The 19,271-nt window shown below is 34.0% G+C and overlaps 1 protein-coding gene across 2 annotated transcripts in view; it reads right to left on the reverse strand.

Annotated features, from left to right (window-relative positions):
* LOC115876924 (fatty acid synthase-like) overlaps positions 1-19,271 on the reverse strand; it is an 86,272-nt gene that overhangs the window by 9,928 nt on the left and 57,073 nt on the right. For both annotated transcript variants that reach the window (XM_030892972.1, XM_030892973.1), the window contains exons 19-27: positions 17,366-17,522; positions 17,137-17,302; positions 15,047-15,274; positions 13,804-14,053; positions 12,155-12,310; positions 11,823-12,074; positions 2,983-3,136; positions 448-655; positions 200-391 (exon numbers count right to left, since the gene is read on the reverse strand). In XM_030892972.1, coding sequence (XP_030748832.1) covers positions 200-391; positions 448-655; positions 2,983-3,136; positions 11,823-12,074; positions 12,155-12,310; positions 13,804-14,053; positions 15,047-15,274; positions 17,137-17,302; positions 17,366-17,522 — 1,763 coding nt within the window. The remainder of the gene's footprint in view (positions 1-199; positions 392-447; positions 656-2,982; positions 3,137-11,822; positions 12,075-12,154; positions 12,311-13,803; positions 14,054-15,046; positions 15,275-17,136; positions 17,303-17,365; positions 17,523-19,271) is intronic.

Genomic DNA, 19,271 nt, shown 5'->3' on the forward strand with positions numbered 1-19,271 from the left:
GAAGGTAAACACTTAAAATGAAAATAATAAATACTCGGCACTCCTCCAGTGAATCTCTAGTACGAACGCAAATCGGGTAAACGTAAATTCGTCCGGCAACTTGCTATGTTACTAATAGCCTGGTCTTCTCTGTATAATAGACGGGTTTAAATAGCGAGCAAGCCTATAATGCGTAACTTTGTATAACTATGTTATATACCTGCACTTTCGTTTTCTCGTTCATCTTGAATCTCCTGTAGACGAGCGAAAGTCATCGATTTAATATCTTGAGGAGTCAAAAATACCTCAAATTCCCTCTCCAACGTTTGTTTGATCTCAACAGCCGTCATGGAGTCCATTCCTACTTCAGCTAACGTTGCTTGAAGAGAAATCGTTTTCAAATCCTTAATACCTGTAAATATATTTATTCTTTTTATTCATCTTATAATTGGATGTAGAATGACGTACCTAAAATGTTAGCAACTGCGCTAACAATATTATCTCCCACACCAACTCCTGATCTCTTCTCAGCCACCACAATACTGGAAACTACAGGAGCTTCATTTTGTCGTAAGAATAGGTTAAGAGATTCCATACAACTGAAAACTCTTTGTTGCAAGGTTCCACCAATTTCAATTTCGATAGCTTCTTCTTGCATGTCAGCGACCAAACCAACCTATGAAATAATATTGAATGATTTAGAATTAAGTGAAAATAAAAAATATATACAGGGTGGTCGAAATTGTGTTCGGGAAGCTTTGGTAGCACATGCTTCAGATAAAAATAAGCAAAAAAAATTGTATAAATTTATGTCCTAAAATGCTTCCTTTGGAGGTAGAAGTTTCAATTTTATTTCGATTCCTTCCAAATAATTTCTAAACAAACGTCGATACTTGGATGAAAATTGGTGTCTGGGTGCTTTTTCGCATGAAAAATTTGACTTTAATATCAATATGGCTCCTATTTGCAGGGGGCGCCACCTCTTTATTTTTTAACTATTTGGAAGAGTAATAGCTTTTCTTTCGTACTTGTATTACGCTATTGAGTGAAAAAAAAATATTTCCGCCGTTTTTTACGTAAAAAAGTCTTTTCGTAAAAATCGTTGAAAAAACAATGGTACTCAAGACATTTAGACAATACAATTTGGACAATATAATCATCATTGAATCACCATCGTCACACACAATCGAAATTATATTTCTCATATCAAAAAACATCCGGACACCAATTTTCTAAGAAATATTGACGTTATTTCAGAAATTATTAAAAAAATCGTAATAAAAATGAACTTTCTACACCCTATATCTTCGAAGTATTTCAGGACATTAGTATTTCAATAAAACACGCTTTTAGATGTATCAAAAGTGAGTGAGTTTAATGAGTTTACAATAGGGGTAATAAAAAGGTGTTAAATGTTAAAATCCATGTTGGTCGGTTATGTATGTTTCACAAATAACCAACCACAGACTCAGTACTATTTTAGGCATAACTTTATAGGAACATTTTTACATTGTTATAGTCTATAAAATGAATAACTTTGAATTTTGACCGTTATTTTTAACAACATGGTAAATATAAAATCTCTCTGCCAAAAAAGTTACTGATATTCTTTAAATTGGGTGCCTGAACGAATCAGATAGGTAACTCTTTTTACTTTCGTGAATTAGAAAAGGAAAATAATAAAACAAGTGACATTTCTTCCTCTTCTTGCAAAAATCAACACGAAATGTCATAATTGTCAAAAGTAAAATGTCATCAGCTTTTGATATTTCTAAATATCAGACCAATACCGCCTCTAATAGAACAGCCTCGGAGTGAGATTTATGACATCACGCTAGTTAGATACTACGGATTAATAAATATGTTGTAGACATGGAAAACATAATTATTCCGCGTATTTTTGGTTTGTATTTTAAAAATTATATAGTTTACATGAAATATACAGTTAATAAATACAATATATATATACCAATTTATAGTAATAAATAGTTTGATAAATAAACTATGAACCATACAAATGCAGCAAATGTTTTACAATATACAAATAATGAATAGGTACATAAGATAATGGGTAAAATGTAAAATATATTTTAAATTTTGGTGTTTTAAAATCGATCTAATTTAACAAAAAATATTCAATATCTACTAATAGTGATGTATTATTATTTGCATTCACAAAATTTATATGTATATTTTGCAAGTATCAATGTTCGAAAAATTATATTTGCAAATAATACAATATCATAGAAAAAAATGCGTCAGCGATGGCTATGAAATAAAGATCGCTGTCATTTTATATGTAAAATTATTCTAAAATTTTTGATTTTCTTGGGATTTAGGTTCGGGAAAAACGCTGATTAAGTTTTCATTTGGTTTATCATTATTTTTATTTGGTTAAAAAAAAAGTTTCAGCTAACATTACAGCCTTCATCAGTGTTGTGTCATATGAAAAAAAATAGTGTCGAATATAATCGAAAAAATTACATATAAAATATTCATGGCTGAAGTCGTACACCATAAACTAAAACACTTTTACTTTTACACTGGACGCGCGTTTCATCGTAACTGTAGATAGTTTTAGTGTTAAGAATCGTCAATGTAGATAGTTTCATCGTCAATGTAGATAGTTTTAGTGTTAAGAATAATAAATTAAAAAAATATGTGGTCATCTTTTGACAAGTTTATTTTAGTTTATTAATTTCAGTAAACATTATGTGGTGTGTGGTGTGAATATTAGTATTATTAATAGTATCTAACTAGCGTGACGTCATAAATCTCGCCCCGAAACTGTTCTATTAGAGAGGGCATTGCGTCAGCATGGCCGCAAATTGCAAACCTAATAAAACTAACACTAGAAAAGCCCGCGGGAACTGTCAAATTCAAAGTTATTCGTTTGACAGACTATATATTCAAAATATGCTGCCGAAGTTTACCTAGTTCAATTTGGACCACTCTGTATATTTGTAATTTTAATGTTCCTTTATTTCTACTACCATAACTTACCTCACCAATGGCTCCCCATTGAATAGCTAGACCTGGTAAACCTTCAGCTTTTCGGTTTTCGCAGATTCTTTCCATGATGGAGTTGGCCATACCATAATTAGTCTGTCCACCATTTCCTCTACCGCATGATACCGAAGAGAACATAACAAAGTCTCTGAAATATTAACTTGGCTTCGTTATTTTTATTTAATCAAATGTTAGAGTCTACGACTAGCTACAGCTTTTAAATTTAAGGTTGAGTTTTGAGTTATTAAGTATTTGCTCTTTTCATTACTGTTTAAATGACTGCATAGGTCTGTGGTATGTTTATGGGGGTTAGTTAATTAGGCTTTTTAATGAAAAATTAGGACCAATAATGAAATTTTAGAGGTACACATTACTTACTGAATTGATGTTTGAAATTTTAGTGTACAAAAACATCACAATACCGGATGTGTCTCGAAAGTGGCTCACCCTATAACTTTTTCATTTTTTCAGATAAAAAAACGAGATTTGGTTGTTAGTATATGACATAAATTTGGATTAATTGAAAACAAATTCAAGGAAAAATAATGGTATTTAAGATAGTTATAAATACCTATTTTTTTAAAGCTTTTACATCCCGTAACTTTCGAACAATGCATTTCCGCATCGTTTATAGGAACTTTTTCATATTTTCGATGAGGAATCAATGTATTTGATGAATTATCTCATCCAAGAAAGTGAAATCGATAAAATATCAAGTGACAATAACTTTTAATCAACATTAAATGGCCTACACAATTGTACTAACCAGAAAAAAAAATCAGTGGCGGATATTTTTTTTTAAAAAAAATATTCCAGTGATAACTCATATGTAAATGTTAAAAGTACTTTTATAAATTACTAGCGTGTACCAGCGACTTCGTTCGCGTCGAATTAATCATTTGTAATGATGATGATAAAGCAAAGCAAGAATTTCCATTAACATACAAACTGAATAAAATTTTCTCACATTTATGTCAGCATGAGAAAAAACAATATGGCCATATTATTATATAACTTGGTAATATTTGAGGGTTAGTTTCATCTCGTTGGAATTTGACTTTCGAAAAATCCCTTTGCCAAAAATAAGCTCTTTACGTCAAGCAGTTTAAGCAGAATCGTGGTCAAGAAATTACCCAACTTTTTGAAACACTCTGTATGATTTTTTAAAAAAAATCAAAATATGTAAAATAACCGAATAAATTATGCTTGTCCAAGCGTTTTCCCGAAAGACTAACCGTTTTTTAAATCACAAATATTGTAATATTTGAGGGGCGTTTTCACCCTCTTGGAATTTGAGATTCGAGAAACCCCTGCTTATCGAACCTCTACACCCCACAGTCAATCCGTGTGCCAAAAATCAGCTTTAAACGTCAAGCAGTTTAAGCAGAATCGTGATTACTCAATGGTCATATTTTATGAAACACCCTGTATAAATTTATAAAAAATCTTAAAATATGTAAAACAAGAATTTCTAGAAATATGTAAAACAAAAATATACATGTTTAAGAGTTTTTCCGAAAAACTCACCGGTTTTTAAATAAAAAATATTTTAATATTTGAGGGATAGTTTCACCCCCTTAGAATTCGAGTTTCGAAAAATTCCCTTCTTATCGAACTTCTACACCCTAAAGTCAATCTGTTTTCCAAAAATCAGCTTTTTACGTCAAGCGCTTTAAGCAGGATCGTGATTAATCAATGACCAGATTTTTTGAAACACCTTGTATACATTTTTAAAAAATCTTAAAATACGTAAAAAAACAAAATAAAATATACGTGTTTAAGCGTTTTTTCGAAAAACTCACCAGTTTTTAAATAAAAAATATTCTAATATTTGAGGGTGGTTTCACCCCCTTAGAATTTGAGTTTCGAAAAATCCCTTCTATCGAACCTCTACACCCTAAAGTCAATCCGTTTTCCAAAAATCAGCTTTTTACGTCAAGGGCTTTAAGCAGAATCGTGATTAATCAATGACCAGATTTTTCAAAACACCCTGTATACATTTTTAAAAAATCTTAAAATATTATTCTGAAAATTTTTCAGAATAAATAAATACCTAAATATTAAAACTTAATAACCAAGTACTGAAACATACAGCGCCATAATATCTCGACCTCCGCCCGTTATGTTACGTAACAGATTACAGTTGAGGGTTGGAACCTTTGGTGTTACACAGCAAAATAAAAACACTAAATCACCACAATACACCAAAACACTTTTACTTTTACACTGGACGCGCGTTTCGCTAACCATGTTAGCATCATCAGCAGATGATTATAAACTGAGACGTAACAGGTTGAAAAACAATGTATCTAAATCAACTGATGCGTTATTCTCCAACCTGTTTCGAACCTCCATCGACAATCGACCGATGCAGCAGCGTTACTTTCCCACTCCGATTATCTCGACCGCCGCTCTGTTATGCTCGTAACAGGTTAAAAAACAACGTAGCTAAAACAACTGATGCGTTATTCTCCAACCCGTTGCGAGCCTCCATCGACAATCGACCGATGCAGCAGCGTTCCTTTCCCACTCCTGTTATCTCGACCGCCAGGCGCTATACCCGCAACCACAGAATATACTAACGAAAAAGAAGCCCAAGTTCCTTGTAATAAATCGGTTCCATTTTCGTAACGCCATCTCTCGACAAAGCTGACATTTACAGGTTAGCCAAAGGGGTGCGGTTTTTATTCGCTATTTGCAATTTTATTTTTAAAACATATTATCTGAAACAATCACATAATATGTCTTAAAAATAAAATTACAAACGGAAACAAAAGGAATTAAATAATCTGAAAATCTACAAAGTTTATTGATAAAAAGTTAGGCTATGCAAATTGATATATTAAGTATAACCTCTTTGGTATAACATTGTTAAACAAACATTAACAAATCATAACATATCAGATCATAGAACTAAAAAAGTACTATTACATAAAAACAGGTGATACAATACTTCAAAATTAATTTTAACATAATATCAAAACCGAAAAATCAAACTGCAAACACAACCACACTTATCACAACAGAAATTAACACACACTTCCGCGGCAAATGTCCAAGAAAGACTGATCATTCTGATTGGTCCTGGTCCGGTCGTAGCTCACGTCGTATTATCGGTAAGCAAAATCCCTGTCCAAAAATCTTGACGATCAGCGCCATCACCCGTCATAATTGGGAAACTTTTGCTGAACCATTTGGAATATTTCACTTACATGGCCCTGCCCGCAACTGTTTCAAAAAAGCTGCTTCTTTTATATCCTATTATTTTTAAGCTGTTGTAAGCCCAACATGCCGCGCCGCGCCGCGCCGTAGCGCATACCCCACTCCGTTGTCCATTGTATCCCGCCTGTATCGAGGGTTGTCGAAATAACATGTTTTCCATCCATACCAGTGTTGTTACAATAGGTACAATTGTACTATTTTGGGTACATTTGATAGGCAAGGAGTACATAGGTAAAATTGCAAGAAAAAATGTACAATTCTTACTTCTCAAACACAAACTAACCCAAACTTAAACCCACGTACATATTTTTAGACGAACGGTGATACGCGATGCGTGTATTTGAAATGCAGGTTGCTAGGAGCAGAGGCACAAAATTATACATCACTTGAAATGCTGTTCAAGCCGCACGGATGTCAAACGTAAGTTTGATATCCGCTGTTCAAGCCGCACGGATGTCAAACGTAAGTTTGATATCCGTGCGGTGACTAGGAGGGGGGCTAATCACTGCGACCTTAGAGATCTATTGTGTCCCGATGTCAAACGTGACGTCACGCAATTAGTTCCCATTTAACCAATGCTATTCAACGCTCTTTGTAGCTTCTGTATTGCTGTCCTCCATTTGCGAGCCAGAGTTCCGATTTAAAATTCCAGAGCTTTACGCCCTGGGCTGCTCAGAACGGTTCTGAGAGGGGCTGTGCGAGATAGCCTGGTGCCTCCATATGGCGCGGAACCAGTTCTGAACTTTATGACTCAATTGAATGGAGGGAGAGTATCGCGTTCTTAAACAGTTCAGAGCTGCTCAACTGCGTGAAAGGAGGTTAGCATATGGTGTATAATTCTGTGAGGGTGCATCCACATTATCCTTAAAAAAAGTGGATCGGCGGCGGCGCCATCGGCGTAACGACCTTGAATCGATTTCCAGCAATTCTATTGGCTGAAAAAATTCATCTGTCAGAAATTTTATCTGTCAAATTCACCTGGCAAAAATTTCAGCCAATAGAATTGCAGGAAATCGATTCAAGGTCGTTAAGCCAATACGCCGTTCCGCTGTTTTTAGGATAGTGTGGATGCACCCGTACCAAAAACTTGGTAAAAAGGTACAGTACTTCTGCTGGATCTGTGTCTATGAAAGGAATGCGGACGAAAAACATTTAAATAAACAGCAATATATTTTATACGTCGATTTGACGAGTGCGTCACCGCAAATCGCTCCGCCCACTCATTTTATTGGCTACTTGCAAATTTGTTGAATTTTTATTGATGGGACGCGTCGTCTATTTTTTTACGAAAAACATCGAGAGAATATCGTTTCCCCTCTCACGGATACCCCGTAGCTACAGAACGGACAGAAGTACTGTAAATAGAGAGATCACATGACCCCACATTTTTGCACCAAAAATGTACAATCCCACTTAAAAAAGTACAATTTCGACACCATTTATAGTACAAAAATTTTTGCCCTTGTAACAACGCTGATCCATACTAGTTGTTTTTTGGAATTGCTTCGAGCAGCATCGAATTTCGTGGCGGTGCAGTTTCGAAAAATTCCCTTCTTATCGAACTTCTACACCCTAAAGTCAATCTGTTTTCCAAAAATCAGCTTTTTACGTTAAGCGCTTTAAGCAGGATCGTGATTAATCAATGACCAGATTTTTTGAAACACCTTGTATACATTTTTAAAAAATCTTAAAATACGTAAAAAACAAAATAAAATATACGTGTTTAAGCGTTTTTTCGGGAACTTGGCCGCTTTTTAAATAAAAAATATTGTAATATTTGAGGGGTGGCTTCACCCTCTTGGAACTGGAATTTCGAAAAATCCCTTCTTATCGAACCTCTACACCTTAGAATCAACCTGTATGCCAAAATTGAGCTTCTTACGTTGAGTGGTTTGAGCAGGATCGTGATTAATCAGTATGTCAGTCACTTAAGGATTTTATATATGTATTAATATAGATAATAATAAATCGAAGAAAAATGAAGACAACCCTACGAAATAAAGCAGAGTCGGAACTATGTTGATTACATAACAAATAAATCCTATTTTTACGTGAGGAATCTCCCGACGAGAGATGGCGCAGGTTTTTTGAAACACCCTGTATAATCAGGAAATACAGTGGTCCGATTCTACTTTGTTTCGTAGTTTCTGGGTGTTAAAGTCTTAATATTTTCTCGATTTATTATACATTTCTTCCAAATACTTTTAGCGTTTTGAATGAAATTTCGAGAGTGAAAGTTACTATAAATGCGACATATTTTAAAGCTAAAAAAGTGTCGACATATTCACCAGGGACGTGCATATGGGTTATCACTGGAATATTTTTCTGAAAAAAGGATGTACGCCACTGACTTTTTTTCTCTAGTTAGCGAAATAGAGTAAGCAGTTTAATGCCTATTAAAAGTTCCTCCCTGATGAGATAAACGCAATTTTATTAATTTGCCTTGATCCAAGGCTAATAGCCTTGTTAGGCTAATAGCAACCTTTAAAAAAAATAATATCATTAACTTGCGAACATTTTAAATAAGTACTCATTGATTCCTCATGAAAAAATTGGCACCGGGAGGCACGTGCATAGCCGCCCATACTAAAATATATTAATAAAAAGATGGTATAGTAAACGCCACGAATGTTTGGGAGTGATTAATTTCTTGATGAAGTTAGAATCGACACGCGCGCTATCATTTTTACATTAAAAACGAAAATTTTTACCACAGACGTAGGTTTTTAAAGGCCCGGTCTAATCATCTACCTGCGCTCCTCCTACTTATTCTAAAATGTTAGCGTGAATGACAAAGACGATACTATAACGCGTTTCTTTGATTGATTCGTTTTTATGCGTCAGTCCATTGGTGTGCTTGCAGTGCGACCAATGGGGCATTCCAGTTTATATTTATAACCAAATATATGTTTTGACCTTTGAATAAGAAGACTAAGGAAGGAGCATATCAAAATCTTAGGTACACCGCGATGGGCCTCAAATATGGCCGACTTAAATTCCGGTTTATCAGTGTCGTTCTAATTTTATTTAAAAATGTAAAACTATGATGTAGGGTAGACGTGGGGTAGACTCAATAATTTGTTGTTTTATTTTACGGTGTGAATAAATGTTGGTAGTTATTAAAATTGTTATAAAAATATATAATTCTAATAAAAATAGATAAGTTATAATAAGTATTTATTAACACAAACATCCGATACGCTACTGAAGCAGGTAAGTCAAATTAACGTATCTAAATTCTTTGACATCTGATCTTTGACAAGTAGTAAATAAAAGCTAAAATGCAAGAAAAATATATAATTTAGTTAATTTAAGTGAATTTCATAAATGATCAGTTTACTACACGTATGTATATTATATAGTCACTTACTAGCGAAAAGTTGTTCCATTATGTCACTCAATTTTTGCCGAGATCTACCGCACGCTACACAACTAACTATTTTAGAGTCTTTTTCGATAAATCGCGATAGTGTCACTGTAAATTTAAGTTCTGCCACAATTTCCATCTAGATTTACTACTTTTATACAACTATCAGTAATAGAATAAATAATAAATAACATAAAATAAGCTCCGTAAAGACTGACAAATCCACAAAATTTCAAATCAAATTCAAATGTGTCAAATGAATCGTTAAACAGAACTGTCAAGGATCCCCACCATAGAGTGCTTTTATGGTGCTTTTTCAGCCCACCATGCATGAATACATGGATAGCATTATGCTCCTTCCTTAGTCTTCTTATTCAAAGGTTTTGACAAGATTTTGACAGTTAAAACAACAAATTACAACAGATTATATATTGATTATTATATGACTTGAAACACACACGGCACTGGAATTAAGTTTTATGTGACCTTGAACAGATTAATTCACATGGTAGCGACCGATGAATCACTCCCAAACATTCGTGGCGTTATTGGTCCGCGGTTATTTCCCCTATCCGCCCCCTGGGGTCGCATCCGATGGGAGTTTGGAGTTCTCCACACGGATTTTCTCAAAAACGGACTACGGAAACACGGAATATCTCAAAAACTGCGACTTTGACTGATTTTGATGTTATTTCAAATTTTGTTGCAAATATTATTCCTAATCTAAAATTGAAAACCGCGTTTCGCTAGCTACTGTAATTTTGGAGTTACGATTTTTTAAAATTTTTAACCCTCTCCCATACCCTCTTACAAACCCCCCACCCCCACCAAAAGTTAATGGCCAGATTCTCGGGTGCCACAGTATTTTTGTACCAAATTTGGTTAAAATCGGTTTAGCGGTTTTTGAGTTATCTTGTTACAGACAGATGGACAGACAGACAGACAGACCCCATGAAAATATTTTGTATTTACGTCATTTATGACCCAAATAACTCATTTTGAGTGAAATTAAAAAAACTTTTTTTTTAATTATTTTATTAACTGTACTTTTTATTTTTTTATTAACTGTATTTTTAGCCGACCATACCTGTTGGTATGGTCGGCTAAAAATACAAAAAAAAATCCTCTAAACATGGGTATAGAAATGTATATCTCCAAAAAAAACCTATATGAGTATTTCGGCACTGCAAGAAAATCTACAAAATAAATTAGTTACAGTTGAGGGTTGGAACCTTTGGTGTTACACAGCAAAATAAAAACACTAAATCACCACAATACACCAAAACACTTTTACTTTTACACTGGACGCGCGTTTCGCTAATCATGTTAGCATCATCAGCAGATGATTATAAACTAAATATGAGTTTATTAAAAAAACTAAATATGAGTTTATATAATGCGTTTATAATCATCTGCTGATGATGCTAACATGGTTAGCGAAACGCGCGTCCAGTGTAAAAGTAAAAGTGTTTTGGTGTATTGTGGCGATTTAATGTTTTTATTTTGATAAATTAGTTATTTTTTGTAAACACTTCTGCGTTAATTCCAAACGGAAACTATCTGTCAGAAGTTGAAATACCCATATAGGATTTTTTGGAGAGATGAATCCGCCACATAGGTATAGACATTTTTTAGAAATGCATAGTTTTCGAGCTACAGGATGTTAAAACTTTTTAAAATTAGGTTTTTTGGAATAATTATTTTAAATATCGTTATTTTTTTATTTTAAATTGCCGTAGGTTGGACTAATAGTAATAATAACTAATAGTAATAATATTTAATAAAAAATTAGGTAAAATATAAAATTTATTAATTTTACTTTCATTTTTAACTTTATTTTTTTTAATTAATTTTATTTTAATATTTTAATTTTTAAACGGCCTACGAAATTTCGATATCAAAAGAAAAAAGTAATTGGCACACCTGTTTTTTTTTGGAAAATATCCCAGTGATAACCCATATACACGTCCCTGGTGAATTTATCGACACTTTTTTAGCATTAAAATATGTAGCACTTATAGTAACTTTTACCCTCAAAATTTCATTAGAATCACTAAAAGTACTTGGAAGAAAATTATAATAAGTCGAAAATTTATTAAGACTTTATCACCCTGTAGCTACGAAACAAAGCAGAATCGGACCTATGTTGAAATAAAAAATAAATCTTATTTTTACTTTAGGAATATCCCCACGAGAGATGGCACATGTTTTTTTAAACACCCTGTATACTAAAATATGCTTGTACCTGAGTTCTGGACAGTATTTGCGGGTGACAATATCTAAGTGGTGAGCTGCTCCGGCTTTTGGTGCAAAGCTCGTCTTGAACATTTCTTCGGTCTGATTTGCCAAAATGGCGTCTTGCAACACCACGGCCAAATTGAAAACGGCATGGACTGGTCCCAATTCGTTAGCTTTTTTGATCAAATCTATGCATCCGCTTTCAGTTGTAATGTCATCAGTAGCAACCCGCACCGTGCATCCGTAGGATCTCCATACTCTGTTTAAATTTCATATTATTTAATTATATTATTCAATATATTATATTTTAATTAGTATTAAAATAAATTAATTACTTACCCTATTCTGTAACCTTGATAGCCTGTTGTGATTCCGGATCTAGACGTTAGAACCAATTTTTTGCAACCTCTTAATACCAACCAATCAGCCAACTCTAGTCCAAAGCCTCCCAAACCTCCGCAGATGATATAACTCTTGTCGCTATTACAGTAGTATCTACAAAGCCAATTTCAAATTAAATATAATATTATATTATATACAGGGTGTCCAAGAAATAAGTGCAGATATTTTAAGGAGTGGTAGATCTAGTCAAAAGAAACATTTTTTATCTTTACCATTTTTAAAATAAATTGAAAATAACCGAGTTTTTTTTAGAGTTGTGTTGTGATTGAACTTGCATCTTATCTTATAGACCGAGAGCTGGCTACATAAAAAACCTTATCATCGTTACATGGCTAATTTTTTGTGTGAAGTATCCTTTTGTGTAGCCATTGTGAAATAGTCATGTCTGCCAGCGCGATCCCGGGGCTTAAAGCGGGGGCGGCCAATCGAAAGGGTGAAATTTTGACACTAAAAATATTATAAGGTACACGAGTTATAATTGCCAAATAGCTTTTATTTATTATTAGGAAACGTGTAAATTGTTGACAGACATTTTTCTCGTGGCTGAAATGCCGGCAGACAACGCGACAGAGGCATAGAATTTTGACAAAAGAAAATCATCGCATACATGCATGTCGGTTAGTGGAATGTTACGTTTATTGTAAATTAATTTTAAAAGCCGTATGCAAAAGGGCAGACAAAAAAATCGTTATTGAAATAATAAAAAAATACATTTATAATACAATCGTACATTATATGATTTATCTATACTTAAATAGATGAGGCGGCCAGAGTTCCCTGAATAAAGCGCTAGAGCAATATCGCGCATTTGATAACTGTCTGCAGCTGATTGAGCCACGATCTTTTTGTCTGCCCTTTTGCATATGGCTTTTAAAATAAATAAATATGACGTTTCACCAATCGGCATGCAAATATGCCATAATTTTTTTCATTCTTCAAATTTAATTTTTTAATAATTTTTAAAATTTCATGCCTCTTTCGCGTTGTCTGTCGTAACCATAAAGTAAAGCCGTAAGCATGGTAGGTTAAAAAATTATACCGTGGGTAAATTTGCGGTGAACAGGCAGTTGTACAAAAGTTTTCTAAAATATAAAGGAAATTTTTTAAAAAATGCACGATTTTCAAGGCGGGGGGCGTTCCTTGAAAGCGCTAGACTAATATCGCGCTTTTGATAACTGTGTGCCGCTGATTTAGCCACGATCTTTTTGTTTGTCCTTTTGCATACGGCTTTTAAAATGAATAAATATGACATTCCACAAATCGGCATGCATGTGAGACATATTTTTTATTCAAAATTTCATGCCTCTTTCGCATTGTCTGCCGGCATTTTAGCGACTAGAAAAATGTCTGCCAACAATTTTCCACGTTTCTTAATAATAAATAAAAGCTATTTTGACAATTTTTACTCATGTATCTTATAATATTTTTAGTGTCAAAATTTCACCCTTTCGATTGGCCGCCTCCGCTTTAAGCCCCGGGATCGCGCTGGCAGACATGACTATTTCATAATGGCTACACAAAAGGATACTTCAAGTAAAAAATTAGCCATGTATAGTCAGCTCTTAGACTATTAGTAGAATCCTTACCTAGGTACGCAGGGATACGGTACTCTTGAAGGCTCTACTACGAGATCTTCTTCTTGCCGGATGTTAATCAAGACCTTTCCGGTGTGTTTTCCGGTGCCCATATATCTAAAAGCTTCTTCAGCTTGATCCTTTTCAAATATGGTTGCGTCCAGTGGTTTTAGTAGACCTTTACTTAAGGAATCCAATATTAGCTTAACAAGCGTATGCTTGATCATATTTCTTTGTGTTATAAGCGCATCCAGCATAATTCCTAAAATAATTGTACCATATGAATACATTTCATATGCAGGGTGTTCCAGGCATGAGAGCGTGCATTAGAAGTTTCTAGAGAACTACAGTACGTCTGTCCGTTCTGTAGCTACGGGGTATCTGTGAGAGGAGAAACGATATTCTCTCGATGTTTTTCGTAAAAAATTAGACGACGCGTCCCATCAATAAAAATTCGACAAATTTGCAAGTAGCCAATAAAATGAGTGGGCGGAGCGATTTGCGGTGACGTACTTGTTAAGTCGATGTATAAAATATATTGCTCTTTATTTAAATGTTTTTTGTCCGCATTCCTTTCATAGACACAGATCCAGCATCAGACGTACTTTACAATATTTGGACCGGAGATTTTTTGCACATCATTGATTTACAATAAGATCTATGGACTAAAAATATTTTCAATATGGCGGCACTTTTAGAAATACCGGAAGTTGACAGAAACAAAATTTTATATTTTAAATGGGTACCCCCCATCTCATTTTTATAACATATTTAAATTTTCTATAAAAAATTATGAATTTTTATATCAAACACTCTATACTTAGCATTAACCGTATTTGAGAAAAAAAATATTAAAAATTTTATATTATACAGGGTGTCCCAGAAATCAGTCCAAGTATTTTAACGGGTGGTAGATCTCGATAAAAGAAACATATTTTCTCTTTATCGTTCAAATAAGTCCAAAATAACGGAGTTATTATACTTTGAAAATTTCCAAAAAAAAATATTTTTTGATAAAATTTTTAGAACCACTATACCTATGTTGCCAAATTATCAAGAAATTATGTTTTTTAACTAAAAATTAAAAAAAATCAAAAAATTTCGAATTTTCAAAATTTTTTTTTCGCGGAAAAAACCTCATAGGGGTGTTTCTGGGGTTGAACTATACTACCAGTTAAAATACTTGCACTTATTTCTGGGACACTCTGTATAGGAAAAAAATTGGAAAAAATATATATCATTCAACACTACTTGCCGTGGAAACTGGCATTTTTCTTTAGCAACTGGAGCTGTAACGGATTGTTATTTCCCAAATCGAATTTTCCGATTTCCAGAAACCTTCCGCCTTGGGCCAAGCAGCGAACTGATGCTAAAAGCTTTTCCTCGGCTAGAGAATTTAGAACGATATCCACTCCTCTTCCTTTCGTGGCTCTCATGACTTGTTGCTCGAAGCTAGTGTCTCTTGAGTTGAAAATGTGATCGTCTAAAAAGTTAATTCAAATGTTATAAAGTAAGATTGTACATTTTTGATAAAATAAATTAATTTCAAATATATACAGGCTTTTAAACATAACCTGCTCATTAAAAGTATTTTAATAGGAATCTAAATGGTTTGGGCTAAGGACACTTCGAGGATATTTAAAATAGGATTTCTATACCCGTTGGGAGTTAGACTAGCTTCTGCGTCCCACTAGTCAACTAGCATACTCTACAATGTTGCCGTTTGTTGTCTCTTAATTTCCTGATTTTCAATTGTGGCATACAGGTTGATTCTAGGGTGTAGAGGTTCGATAGGAAAGACTTTTTCGAAATTCCAGTTCCAAGGGGGCGAAACCACCCCTCAAATATTAAAATATTTTTTATTTAAAAAACGGTCAAGTTTTCGAAAAAACGCTTAAACACGTATATTTTATTTTGTTTTTCCACATATTTTAAAATTTTTTAAAAATATATACAGGGTGTTTCGAAAAATCTGGTCATTGATTAATCACGATCCTGCTTAAAGCGTTTGACGTAAAAAGCTAATTTTTGGAAAACGGATTGACTTTAGGGTGTAGAGGTTCGATAAGAAGGAATTTTTCGAAACTCGATTTCTAAGGGGGTGAAACCACCCCTCAAATATTAGAATATTCTTTATTTAAAAACCGGTGAGTTTTTCGGAAAAACTCTTAAACACGTATATTTTATTTTGTTGTATTACATAATTTAAGAGCTTTTAAAAATGTATACAGGCTGTTTCATAAAATATGACCATTAAGTAATCACCATTCTGCATAAACTGCTTGACGTTTAAAGCTGACTTTTGGCAAACGGAATGACTGTGGGGTGTAGAGGTTCGATAAGGAGGGGTTTCTGGATTGTTTTTTCCCATGCTGACAAAAATGTGAGAAAATTTTATCGTTTGAATGTTAATTGAAATTCTTGCTTTGCTTTATCATCACCATTACAAATGATTAATTCGACGCGAACGAAAGTCCTGGGTACACGCTAGTTTTCTGTATAATGCCAATTACCAATATACGGTTTGTTGCCTCGACTTTATTTTATTTCATTCTTAACTCTCAAACACTGGCTATGAAAAAAATGAACACTGGTCAATATTAATGCCGGGTTTATACAACATTTGCATAAGTCGTAATCATAATCACAGTTTTAATCATCGTCATAATCACAACGCAGTTTTAATGTGCGTTTATAGAACATTTTCATAATCATAATTTTTATATCAGTGAAGTTGGGTAACATAATTAAAGGGTAAGTTCATGGTAGATGTCAACAGGTTTATAAGAAGTGGATAGTTTAACTTTTATATGACTATGATTGTGATTACGACTATATAAATGTTGTATAAACCCGGCATAATTTGCGCAGAGACCTAATTATCACTTAAAAAAATTTATCATTTCTAATTTTCAAGAAATCTTGAATTTAAAAAATCTTGCAAGACTCTTGAAATTTCTTGCATATTAATGTCTTGTCTTTAAGAAATTTTGAAAGTCTTGTCTTGCATTTCTTGCAAAAGTCTTGGTCTTGCAAGACTTTTTCAAGACTTTTGTGCAACACTAATTGGTATTATTTAAACCATTACCCAAAATAGTTCTATTATTATCCCTCAATCAAGGATATTAAGATCAAATTTTCCATTCTTAAAGAGGACAAAGAAAGACACAGACAAAGTGAACCATCACTACTAATATCCTATGCACCATCATTACTAATATCCTGGATGACAACACTTTGACTTACACTTGACTCTGCCTCATATACGTATGAGCTCTACTTACTAGCATCATATACTAGAATATACTATATTAAGTGTATTTTGAATATCTATATTACAATTACCTGTTAACTCTGGATGCAACTTCTTTAGTAATTCGCGTTTTTCTGGCGTACCGACTGTGGTATATACCGTACATCCCTTTCCTAGGGCAAGATTTATTGCAGCCTGGCCAACACCTCCAGTTCCGGAGTGAATCAATACAGAATCCGTAGGTTTTAGTCGTGCTATCTGAAAATAAAAAAAAAATGTATGGAATTTCGTAATTAGAAATGCACGAAGAAGATTGATTACCACAATTAAACCATAGAGGGCGGTTGAATAAACAACTGTAACCGTGGCCGCTTCTTGCATTGTCCACGATTCGGGAATTTCAAATAAAAGCGATTTTTCAGCTTTAACGTAAGACGCACATGCGCCTTTTGTTACCATGCCCATTACTCTTTTTCCACTGAAACAAAAAATATGCACTTAATCATACAGTGCTTTTATTTTAACTGTGAACATAGGCGTCAATCATTGTAATTTGAAAATCATGCCCCCGTTGTCAGTCCATAACCAACCTTTTATCATCAATTGATGAAATACCGATAAACAATACTGTTTTTCCGCCGAAAAATTAGTAGACATGAATTAAAATTCAAAATATTTTTCTTCATCGAAATTTAGGATTTTTGGTAATTTTTTGAGCTATAACTAGTTTTAGCTAAACAAAAAAATGTTTTAAAACAAAAATATTTGTAGTTGTAATTGCATACTATTCACTCAAATCCAATGCAATGCTATTTTGCTAATTCAGTTTGGTTAGTCAGTTGTGTTAAGCCCTATGTTCACAGTTAACATAAAAGCACGGTATTTTATGAGAATACATATCTTGATCTCATAAAAATTCACTGAAATTAAGACTTTTCTTTATATACAGGGTGGTCCGAATTGTATTTGGGAAACTTTGGCACCATATTCTGCAGATAACAATAAGTAATACATTTATGTCCTAAAATGCTTCGTTTCGGAGATACGGGGTAGAAGTTTCATTCTTATTATGATTTTTTTCAAATAATTTCTGAACTAACGTCGCGTCGATATTTGAATGAGAATTGGTGTCTGGATGTTTTTTTTGGTATTAGAAATTTGATTTCGTTGTCAATATGACTCCTACTTGTAGGGGTGCCAACTACATATTTTTACCTTTGCGGTACCAGTAATAAAATATACATTTCCACAACTTTTTGGCTTAAAAAATGTCTCTTTGCAAAAATTGTTACGAGACCATTACTTATCTACTACCAGGGAAAGAAAAATAGACAAACAGACAAATTGAAACCACCATTCTTGTAGGTAGGACTATTGCATTTGCGAGTTATCTAGAGTTATCTCTGGATAAGAAAATTATCCTTGAATTTCCATTGGAAGAAAATACAAAGAAGGTGCTCTCTGGTCATGTCGCAGAGTTTGTGGCTGAAACTGGGAATTAAATTCCAAAAGTATGTACTGGTTATATGTGATAGCCATCAGACATTTTTGGTGCATTTGCCTTGTGGCAAGTAAGCCAACTAGTAAACAACAAAAATAAGTTGCGGAAATTACAACAAGTGTGCATAGCTGTTACTAGTGCCTTTTATTCCCCATCATCAAAAGTTATGGAAATGCTACTCGACTTACTGCATGCTCAACCCCAGCGGTGTAATTGACTTCAAATCCAAGGAGACAATAGAGAAAGAGGGAGATTATATCCTCTATTAGATATTCGGGACAAAACTATCAGATCTGAGGAGAGACCAAGTTAAAGAGGTGGAGAAAATGGAGACAGATCCAGCCTCCACCTCACGGGTACCTCAGCCGGAAACAAGGTGCCCCCTACTGTGATGGGCTCGGATGGCTAAACCCCAACAGTGGAAGGGTGCATATTCTCGTAGGAGGTAGATAACCACTTCTCGGAGGATGAACGCCTGTTGTCAGAGGAGGTTGGGAAATACCCTGTTATCCCTACAACAGGATGTATGATGAGTTAGAGAAATATAACTCAACAAAGGGGGATACAATAGATCTTTAAAGTTGCGGTGATTAACCCTCCCTCTTACTCATTCTACATTCTACTGCCTGCCCAAATAATTTTATAGAGAGAAGCGAGCTGGGTGATTCTATGTAGATTTCTAAATATGGCACGAGATCACCAAGAAACATATTCAAATTCGTAAGA

Source organism: Sitophilus oryzae, unplaced genomic scaffold (genome assembly GCF_002938485.1).
Source record: "Sitophilus oryzae breed Bouriz unplaced genomic scaffold, Soryzae_2.0 scaffold_1440_pilon_pilon, whole genome shotgun sequence".
Taxonomy (NCBI): Eukaryota; Metazoa; Arthropoda; class Insecta; order Coleoptera; family Curculionidae; genus Sitophilus; species Sitophilus oryzae.